Genomic DNA, 11471 nt, shown 5'->3' with positions numbered 1-11471 from the left:
GGGATTTGGGGGGTTGGTGCATTGCAAAACCCTGAGTGTGAACTCCAACTTTAAGATAAACCCTCTCAGCTAAGCATAGCTGAGGAAGAAGAGGAAGAAGTAGTTACCACTTACCACTAACCATGTCAGCTTCAAAGCTCGCACTGTACGGATTCGGAACCACCCTGTTCCGTACCCATCGATTCCTCTCTTCTTCCTTTCTTCCCTTCTCTAAACCAATCCTTNNNCCGCTACCGCCGTCACCTCTGTCGACCAGGACAACCGCCTCCAAATCCACCATCCTTGGCCCGAATGGATCTCTTTCGTCGACCGTTTGAGTACCAAAGGCTATCTAACCAAATCCTCTTCTTCTGGCGATGATGGAGACGACGCCGTTTACGTCAACATGAACCTCTTGAAGGATGCCTGTCTCAGCTTCGGTCGTGACCGCTACGATCTTTTCAGGTGCGTTTTCTTCTCTCTCTCTCTCTCTCTCTCTCTCTCTCTCATTTATATATTTGCGTCTCATTAGATTATTGGAATGCGAGAAAGTACTTAATTTTTAAGTTGAGTTTGCAGCGGGAAGCACATTTTTCATAACTAGCTTGAGTTCATGAGTAGTTTTCTTTACTTGTTTGGTGACAATGGAAGTTTTCTATTTGTTTCTGAAGTTGGTTATGTAAGAACTGAGAAAAATGCACATTGAGGAGGGTCTAAAGGGGAGGTTATTTAGCTATTTCAAACTCCAAATAAGCTAATGTTAACACACACACTACATTCAAGCATCAGCAATTTAGCATCATGGTATGTTAGAGTTAGAGTTTAGAATTAGCATCAAGTTCTTTTGCTTCTTATGCATGCAGGTTGCTGTCCTCGAGTGATCTTCAAGCAATCGTGGAGGGAGGATGTCCTAATCTTCTCCGAAAAGCTGTAAATTCGGCTAAAAGGTTGAGAGCCCACCTGCAATTAGATGAAGGGGATGTATGTCAGTTCATTTTTTGATTTTTTGTTTCAAGCTTTAAGCTTTTAAAATGCATGACGTTCAAATGTTCCTGTTAATCCATACGATTTAGTTCTTTATTCTTCACTCAAGTTTATTGTTTTTGTTCAGGTCTGTAGTGCTTGCCACCTGCGAGGCTCCTGTGATAGGGCTTATGTGATTATGGAGACCCTTGGAGTTGATGCTCGAACTGTGGATGTAGTTAGAATACTTTTGTTCTACGCACTAGATCCAGTTGTTCTTTCTGGTGGAGAGAAACCCTCGGGGAGAGAACTTGTTGAATCATCTGTGCGAAAACTTCTCTCCCAGCTGATTGAGTTGAGTGAGTCATCTCCTGCTCCAGCTCCTCATGCTCCTGCTCGATCAAAGCCCACTGCCCAAAATGCTGTGGCAGAAGGCCAACCACTAACTTCAACAACTAGTAAATTTTCAAAAGAAGCGGAGATGAAGAAACATGACTGGATTTGCCAAAAGTGAGTCATACTAGCTGATGCAGTCATATCTTCAGTGAATTTATAGTTTTTCTCCACTTCCACAGTTCCACATGAAATTTGGAAGATATTCTTTGTTCATAAGCATGTTGCTCATGAATTCAAGCAAGTGATCTATCTACTATTTTTTTTATATATTAAAGCAACGTCATCTCTTTGACTCTTTCAAAATCTGTTGTCAGATGATTACCTATTTTACCTGTCTAATTAGGTTTCTCTCAAGCAAATTGCTTTAAGAGATATTGTTCATTCTGAAGAAAGCTGAAGTAATTTAGGCCTGTAGATACTTTACTCTACCTTTGTTAATAATGCTATACATGAATCAAGATGAAGAGCTTTCAAAATCTTGGTGCATATTTCCATGACTTTTTGACATCTGCAATTTACCTATTGGCCACCTAATAATTCATTTGTAACAGTTGATTCTCTCATTTTTGTTTGCTTCCATGTTTCCCGCAGATGCAATTTTATGAACTTCTCTAGGAATACAGAATGCTTAAATTGTAAAAAAAATAAGCCAAAGGATGTTGATCTGCCTACTAATCAAATGAGTAAAGGAGATTGGATATGTCCAGAGTAAGTCCTCTAGCTGCTTTACTTGCTTTTTACTAGCTTTTATCCCAGGGCATGGTCACGTTTTCCATTTATTTATGAAGGTTCCTTTTCTGAAGTCATATAATTTTGGTTCATAACAATAGCATTATATGAATTACCCTGTTCTATGATCTTTTTTTCTCTAACTTTTGTAGTTGACCATATGCAATTATGCATGTGTAACTGTTTCACTTGCTCCTTATGATCTGCTGACATATTCTTGTTGGTTTTGCTGCAGATGCAGTTTTATGAATTTTTCCAGAAATTTTCAGTGTCTAAAATGTAAGACAACCGGGCCCAAGAGGATCAATCTAGATGAAGTTGAAATGAAAAAAGGAGATTGGAATTGTCCACAGTGAGTCTCCTATCTTTTATATTGCTTTACTATTTTTGCTAACTGTTACATTTCCAGGGAATTGTTTATACCTTAGGATACCTTTGTGATAGAAAATGAATCATTATCTCTTTCCTGGATCAAAGGTGAATAAATCATATTGATAGCAACACTATAACTTGGGCACATTGATAACTTTGCACTCATTAACCCTTTTGATAATATATATTGCATTTAATTTCTTCTAGAGTTTTTCATGCTTCATCTGTTTCTCATTTTGGTTGGGATCATTTTGAAACTAAACACAACTCTATTTTTTTATAGATAGATAAATCCACCGATAAATGTTACAAACATTTATTTCGGAGTTCTCAATACCATCATTCTAGCTATTTATTTTATATATTTTTTAATTGATAACAAAAGAAAGAATATCATTACTATATTGAGAGAAAAGTACAAATGGGTGGAGGAAAGAGTTTCTACAAACCATTGGAAATACAAACAAGTTCGGAAGCTTCAATGAACTGCAACTTCCAATCTCTCATCATGTTTGAGAGGGAAAGTCATCTGAAAAAATAATATATTTTAGACACATAGATGCTAAACACCTTTTTCTAACCCAAACAAACAACTTTTCCTGTGAATCTGTCATGAAATGTACGAAGACTGTTCTAGCCAAATGCTCCAAATAGTGGAATATATTGCACATTGCCACAAAAATTTAGCCTCTTTCTTTCTCCCAAAACCTGCAAACATCATCAAAAGAAACTGAGCTAGTGATATGAGACGCACCCACAATTCTCGGAACACGCTGAACAAAGAACTCCACAAAGAATGCTATTTATTATATTTTATAACCCAGGATTCTTGAATTGTCTAAACCCTATCGAACAGCTGCAGTTGGCACTATTTTAGGATGCGGTCTTTCTTTGCACTAAAATGGTGAAACATACAACTTAGATGTCAAAAGTTATCATCTATTAAGCTTGTTCATATGATATACTCGTCCAATCGCTAGAATACATACACACAATCTCATGTTATGTAAATATTTTAGTATACAGTAGAATTGTGTGTTTCTATAAGCTCTGTGGATCCTCTATTGTTGTGCTGTGTAATTTATTATATGCATTTTTCAGCTGTCTTTGTTTTATAATGTTGGGATGATGGTTTTGTCCTTTTGAGCTTGTGGATGAATGGATTGTTATATATATTATTGTTTTAATTGACAAAACCATGCCCTGCATTTGCCTACTATTGCATTTGGTATCATACTAGCTACCAACATTGCTAATCTGTAATCACACAGCTCTCATTCGCAAGCATCCTTTAACTTAAAGCTTAAAGGAGCTTTGGCTTGAGTACCAGCAAAGGCTGGATTCATAGCACTAACAGATTAGGAACAGAATTCGTGAATGTTGACTTATAAGCAATAGTTTCAAGAATTTTCTCGTTTATATAGGTGCGGGTTCATGAATTTCGCTAGTAAATCGAAGTGTTTGCGTTGCTCTGAGCAAAGACCCAAGAAACATCCCGGGGACTGGAGTTGCTCCAAGTAAGTTCTCTTTCTCCACCTGACCCTCGAGTTTCTTGTTTTATATGTTGCTTTGTGTATTATGTGGAAATTCATATTGACTTTCAAAGTTTGGTTTAAAAAATTGTTAATAGGATTTCTATTGTATGTAGGTGTGGTTTCATGAATTTTGCTAGTAAAGTGAAGTGCTTGCATTGTCAAGAGCCAAGTCCTAGTTCCAACAAATATCAACATCCCGGGGATTGGAGTTGTCCTAAGTGAGTTTATTGTTTCTTCTTCTTCTCCTTTCCTTCTCTTTTATCGTCAAGAATTTTCTAGTATGCTCTTACATACTTAATGTGTGCTCCAGGAACATTCATGGCTACTCATTTTGTGTTATATAATTTTGAAACAGCATAAATGAAAATAAGTGGCTATAGATGTTTTTGAATTACATATTAAACGTGTTTAAGGAGCATACAAGTCCACCTGATCCTGTTGTCTCTTCTCTTTTCCTAGCATGCTAAAGTTTGTTGTTTCATATTACTTGGTTAGGTGTAATTTCTACAATTATGCAAGAAATAAGAATTGTCTGAAGTGCAACATTGAACGACCTAAAGAGCAACCAACCAATGAGCATGAGGAGCATGTTTGGAAAAGATCATATTGATGAAGAGATCCATAGGGCGGCATTTGCATGGTGGAGTCAAATGTGGGTTTTCTTTCCAGTTTATTTTATAGTCATTTCATTAGAAAGATACACATCTGCAATATAATCAGAGAGAGTTATTTGAATGTAATTGAAGATGTTTAATATGATCATGTACAGATCTAGAAGCAAATTTAACGATGTGTAATGTACCATCACTAATATATCTGGAGTTGGATTGAATCTCGTGAAATGTGAATGTTCCAACTTAATAAGGAAGAAATATACGAAGACGAAAATTCATGTCAATTGAAGTATCAATTCGAGCAATTGTAAGATCAAGCAAAAGAGTAGTATTTTTATTTCTCTCGTTATGTTTTAGTCTTGCTATATTCCCAATATGATAATTGAGGAATATAGCAAATAAAAGGGAGCACATTAGTCGAACCCTTAAACTCTAACTAATATGGAGGAATATTTATCTTGAAAATAATAGTAACAAAAAACCAGCATTCCAAAATCCACTATAAGAATCAACCTGAGTCAGCAGATGCATTCAACAAAATAAATCCAAAACTCCCTTCGGCTATTTGGCAGCCATCAAAAGTAATTACAGCTCCGACTCCTATCAATAATTATTGCCACAGAAATACAATAGTAACAAGAATCATGGCCTCTTTCATTTTCTTCTTCTTCTCCATGTTCTCTATCTTTTCTTCACACGCGATATCTTTTGTTTTGACATCAAGTGTCATCATCACACGCTTTAGCATAAAAAAGACAATTTTGAATTTTTGATGTGTGGAACTGCTTCTAATAGATAACGAGAAAAATTGGGAAGTTTAAACTTTAGATGGATAACCTAAATCGATTTCGCTTAGGTTGTAATCTGAAAAGGAAATAAAGATAAAAAGGAAAATCAGAAGAGGCGACACACATTTTAGAAGTTGGATTTGTTTTTAAGGTGGAATAGAAAACCGTATAGCTTATGAATACATCCTTAATCCCCACTTAAATTCGTTTTACTACAGCTCTTGGAGAATTCGGTCAAATAAACAACAGTTCACGGTTGCTAATGATAAATGTCAACAGTCATGGGAATTAGTTAGATACTCCACCTACATAAATAAAGAAAAACAAGTTGCACAGTTTAGGAATAGCAGGGAAACCATAACAAAATTATTAACAATTGTGAAAATCAAAAGTGCAAACTTAATTGAATAAAATTGAGATAGTCAAAACATTAGTGATAGTGAGGTCATGGCAATGCCAAAGTCCTCTGCCCCAGCATATAGAGAATTTATATAACTATTCTAAATATTCAACAACAATAGAAATGTAATTTTAATTTGAGATGTATTTTACCTTTTATCTATTCAATAAGCCTCTAGCAATTATTTCCCGAAGGAGTTTTTCTGCCGTATCATTCTCATCTTTTTCAAACAAAGCTCAAATAATGGTTTCAAAAGTCACAGCATCAGGAATGCAATCATCATGTTCCTTTTTTGACAACAGGGCCAATGCATCTTCAAACAGACCCTCTCTAGAAAGACTATTGATCATAATATTGTATGTCTGGACGTCTAGACAATAGCCTCTAACGGGAAGATCCTGAAAAATCTCCTCAGCATGTTTAAGTTTTCCACTTTTACATAGGCCATCAATAAGTATGTTGTATGAGTGTATATTTGGTTAATGCCAATCTCTTCCATTTTACTGAATAACACAAGTGCCTTGTCAAGTAGTCGGTTTTTGCACAAGGCATCTATCAAGAAATTGTAAATGAATATAGAAGGTTGACCTTTATCATGCATCTCAATAAAAAGCTCCAAAGCACCGGAGATTCTCTTTGATTTGCCCAAGCCATCAATAAGAGTGTTGTAAGTTACCGTGTTAGGAATTAAGTTCTTGCGACACAAGTTTAGATGTACAAAACTACAAACTAAAATCAAGGCAAGAGAAATATTGATACAGAAATGTATCTGCTTTGAAATACTTAGGTGGCCAAACCACACTCATTTAAGCAGGTCAAAATCCAGTGTAAAGCAAATATTGCCAATCTCCATAGAGAAGTCATTGATCAACAAGCAAACTAACATAAAATTTGAAGTTGGGAAACCATAACCGAATTATTAACACACTCATATTTTAGAACCACATATTTTTCATAATAATGTAATTTTCCTTATACAGAATGCAACGGATTTGCAAATGTTTATAGCACTCTTTTTTGTTTTTCTTAGTTTGTAGCATGATAATAGTTAAGATATATGATCACATAGGATAACAGTAAAGAACTATTAATTACTATAAGAGTAATACCTCAAATAGGTCCCCAAGAAATTTACCATCCGACAGTTTTGTCCCCCACAAAATTTAACTAAGATTTCGACCCTGAGGTTCTCAGATATCCCCCAAATACTTCTCCAAAACCGTTTGATTCGGTTAAAGTGGTGACGTGTTAGGTTAACTGTGACATGTCACCTTTAGGACATTTTGGTCCCCATCCACGTTGGACAAAACGACGTCGTATTGGAACCAGGGGCAAAACAACGTCGTTTCGGGGAGGACAAATTCGTCTCCCACTTAGACAGAGAATGCAAACGGCGCCGTTTTCATGTGGGGGACCTATTTTCCTTATAATAGTATCTTAGGGGACCTATTTGACCTATAATTCGTGATGTTAAAAGAAGCTATATTTACTTCAACGCAAACCTTAAAAACACATTGACATTGGTCCGTTCATTTATCAAAATGGTAACATAAACCTGAGAACCCAAACATGTTAATCACACAAATATTTGGCTTCAATAGCAACACAAACCAAATCAAGTCAAAAGAAGGTTTATTTTCTTCAACACAAACTAAACGAAACCATTCTAAATAACATAACGTCTTCTTCCTCCAACAGAACAAAAGGTGGTAACATAACTAAGACAACAACTTTCACACTAATTATTAGAAGCATCATTTTTTGAAAGACTGGTTCAACCCTCGTGTTGGAATGAATTTGAACAACTTAAATACTGTGCCACTGGTTGCAGCTGATATTGTCTCAGCACTAACACTCCCTGAATTCTCGGCCCTAATTACTGTCTCCTTTGGACGTCTAAAAGAAAGCTGAACTTGGAATAAACAGTATTGTTATCACCATGTTTTAGCAATACTGAAATTTTGTGTGAAACATGGTGATAATAATACTATTTATTCCAAGCTTAGCTTTCTTTTAGACGTTCAAAGGAGACAGTAATTAGGGCCGAGAATTCGGGGAGTGTTAGTGTTGAGACAATATCACCTGCAACTAGTGGCACAGTATCTAAGTTGTTTAAATTCATTCCAACACGAGGGTTGAACCAGTCTTTTAAGAAATGATGCTTCTAAGAATTAGTGTGAAAGTTGTTGTCTTAGTTATATTACCACCTTTTGTTATGTTGGAGGACGAAGATGTTATGTTATTTAGAATGGTTTCGTTTAGTTTGTGTTGAAGAAAATAAACCTTCTTTTGACTTGATTTGGTTTGTGTTGCTATTGAAGCCAAATATTTGTGTGGTTAACATGTTTGGGTTCTCAGGTTTATGTTACCATTTTGATAAATGAACAGATCAATGTCAATGTGTTTTTAAGGTTTGCGTTGAAGTAAATATAACTTCTTTTGACATCACGAATTATAGGTCAAATAGGTCTCCTAAGATACTATTATAAGGCAAATAGGTCCCCCACATGAAAACGGCGCCGTTTGCATTTTCTGTCTAAGTGGGGACGAATTTGTCCTTCCCGAAACGACGTCGTTTTGCCCCTGGTTCCAATACGACGTCGTTTTGCCCCTGGTTCCAATACGACGTCGTTTTATCCAGCGTAGATGGGGACCAAAATGTCCTAAAGGTAACATGTCACGGTTAACCTGACACGTCACCACTTTAACCGAATCAAACGGTTTTGGGGGCGTATCTGGGGGATATCTGAGAACCTCAAGATCGAAATCTTAGTTAAATTTTGTGGGGGACAAAACTGTCGGATGATAAATTTCTTGGGGACCTATTTGGGGTATTACTCTTACTATAAAGAGATCTTAAACACTAAACCTGTAAGCTACAACTAGGAATATCCTCTAAAGAATCAATAAAGCATAGTGGGATTAAAAAGGATGATAACAATTACAAAAATTGAAAGCTCAAAATTAATTGAATAAAAATGAGATAGTCAAGACATCAGTGGTATTGATGTTATGGCATTGCCAAAGTTCTCTGACCCAACAGATACAGAATTTACAGAACTATGATACATATTCAGCAATAATAGAGATGTGATTTCAATTTGAGTTGATGTATCTTCCTTTCTTTCATCCATTCAATAAGCCTCTAGCAATCATTTCCCGAAGAAGTTTCTCCGCTCTGTCATTCTCACCTTTTCCAAACAAAGCACGAATAATGATTTCAAAAGTCATAGCATTTGGTAAGCAACCGTTGTCTTCCATTTCTGACAGCAGGGCCAATGCTTCTTTAGATAAGCCCTCTTTGCAGAGCCCATTGATCATAATATTGTATGTCCTCACATTTGGATGATAGTTTTTAATGGAGAGATCTTGAAAAATCTCTTTTGCATCTGTAAGTCTTCCACATTTGCATAGGCCATCAATAAGTATATTATACGTGCATATATCTGGATCAATGCCACTCTCTTTCATTTGATTAAATAACACAAGTGCCTTGTCAAGTTGTTTGATATTGAACATCCCATCCAACAAGGAATTGTAAGTGATTATATCAGCAAGTTGACCTTTATTATGCATCTCAACAAGAAGCTTTGAAGCACAAGAGATTCTCCTTGATTTTCCCAAGCCATCAATTAGAGTATTGTAAGTTACCGTGTCAGGAACCAAGTTCTTGCGACGCATCTCGTCAAAGAGATTCAAGGCATCGTCCATCAATTTACTTTTGCACAAGCCATTAATAATAATATTGTAACTTCGGATATCAGGAGCCATTCCTATCTGGGTCATTGTGTCGAATATACATTTTGCCTTGTTTAATTCGTTAACCAAGCAATACCCGTCCATTAAACAATGATAAGTAACCACATCTCTTTTCACACCATCTTTTGTCATCACAGCCAACACACTCTTAGCATCTTTGATATTTCCCTCCTTACATAGTCCATCAATCAAAGTATTATAGGTATGAACATTTGGAGTAATGTTGTTCAGCATCATATGATTTAGTAAATCAATGGCTTCCTTAAGTTGACCCACAAGGCACAATCCAAAAATTAGAGTGGTATAGGTGATAACATTAGGAGAAATTCCCTTAGCAAGCATTTCAGAATAGAAATGAAAAGCCTGACTTACAAGTGTATCCTTGCACAGGCTATCAATAATTGCGCTATACATGAAGACATCAGGAACAATGCCATACTGTGGGATCTTTCTCAACACTTGAATAGCAGCTGCTGTGTGTCCGGTCTTACAGAGCCCATCAATCAAGGTGGTATAAGTGATTTGATTAAACTGAAATCCTTGAGCCAGCATTCTGTCGTGAAAGTGCAGTGCTTTTTCAACCTTACCACATAGACAGAGACCTTTAATGAGTGTAGTCAATGTTATTGTATTTGGCTGAAAACCCATCCTGAAAATCATGGCGAATACAGAGAAAGCGAGAGTGGTCCGACCCATGCCGCAGTAACAATTGATTAAAATATTCATAGTAACTATGCTGGGCGCAACTCCCCTGGCTTGCAATTGCTGAAAAAGGGAAATGGCGGTGGGGAAATGGTGCGTCTTGGCAAGAGACCCCAAAATCTGGTTAAATTGGATGATGGATGGAGGGCGACGCATAGAGAGCATGCGAGTGAAGGAATCAACAGCTTCATCAACATGGCGAGGGGATGTGAGCTCAGAATGAGAGTGAAGGCTTGACATTGAACATGAACAGGAAGGAAAGCGAAAAGGGAAAACATAGGGCACAAGAAAAGAGGGGATATGAAGAGAGAAGCTGAACCTCGAGAATGATGCTGCTCGCAACATGTTTGTGTAAAATCCGATCAAATGAGAAGAAGGATTTGGAAGAGAAAAGAGCGAATTGAATGGTGGAAACAATCACTGTCATGGAAACAAAGGTTGGTTGAGACTTGATAGTTGACACCAAAGCAAAGAACCATGATAATGAGATTGGAGTTGATTTCTATTATTTTTCTAACAGCATAGCCGATTATCTAAAAGTTAGATAATTATATAAAAATATTTAAAAATCTTATTATACTTTCAAATTAAGGAATTTAATTAAATTCTTGAGTAAACACAAGAAAAAAGAGTAAAATAAAAAAAGTTTTTCAAAAGAGACACTAAACTAAAAAAAATATTCTTATAGATATATAAATTGATGAATATGGTTCATATGTACTGCACGTGAATTTTTACTTTGTTTTTACAATGATTATGCACAATTGCACAAAATAAATGTGTATTAATGTAAAAAATAATTTTTACTTACGTGATTTAGAAGTAATAATAATATAATATTATTATATTCCTTCCCCCTATACCCTATATACTCTAAAACGGCTAAGGGTGAAGGAGTTATACTTTAGTTGTTAGAACCGAATCGGTAGTCGAATTGGTTAAATTATTGATTTATTGATTTATTAGTTCAACCAAAAAGTTAGGGCAATTCACCCAAATAAATAAAGTACTTGAAATGTTTACCCAAATACACAAATCTGAATCATGTTATTTGTATGTGCAAAAATCACTTCTATGTAATCCGTGGCAACCCACCACGGTTTTTGAATTATACATAATCCGTGGCTGCAAGGGACGGTTTATGAGAAAATTTTGTTCTTTGTAAATCGTGGGAGGTTCCAGCGGTTTATGAAGTTGGAATGGAAGGCATAAACCGTGGTAGGCTACCACGGTT

The 11471-nt window shown here is 36.1% G+C and overlaps 2 protein-coding genes across 2 annotated transcripts; one reads left to right on the top strand and one right to left on the bottom strand.

The window, feature by feature from the left end:
* LOC107644214 (zinc finger protein VAR3, chloroplastic) lies at nucleotides 1–4868 on the top strand (the record flags this gene model as incomplete). Its single annotated transcript, XM_016348023.2, is given in 9 exon segments — nucleotides 1–224; nucleotides 228–444; nucleotides 843–960; nucleotides 1091–1452; nucleotides 1930–2046; nucleotides 2303–2419; nucleotides 3864–3956; nucleotides 4088–4192; nucleotides 4470–4868. Coding segments are annotated over 9 exon segments (1346 nt in total), but the record flags the coding sequence as incomplete, so codon positions are not given.
* LOC107642089 (putative pentatricopeptide repeat-containing protein At1g12700, mitochondrial) lies at nucleotides 8727–10745 on the bottom strand. The gene has a single exon (XM_016345407.2). It carries the CDS (start codon nucleotides 10580–10582, stop codon nucleotides 8903–8905), a length of 1680 nt encoding a protein of 559 aa, XP_016200893.1. The 5' UTR covers nucleotides 10583–10745; the 3' UTR covers nucleotides 8727–8902.

Source organism: Arachis ipaensis, chromosome B05, assembly GCF_000816755.2.
Source record: "Arachis ipaensis cultivar K30076 chromosome B05, Araip1.1, whole genome shotgun sequence".
In the NCBI taxonomy this organism is placed as follows: Eukaryota; Viridiplantae; Streptophyta; class Magnoliopsida; order Fabales; family Fabaceae; genus Arachis; species Arachis ipaensis.
The sequence above is the reverse complement of the archived record's forward strand: the minus strand, read 5'-3'. Positions and strand labels throughout refer to the sequence as shown.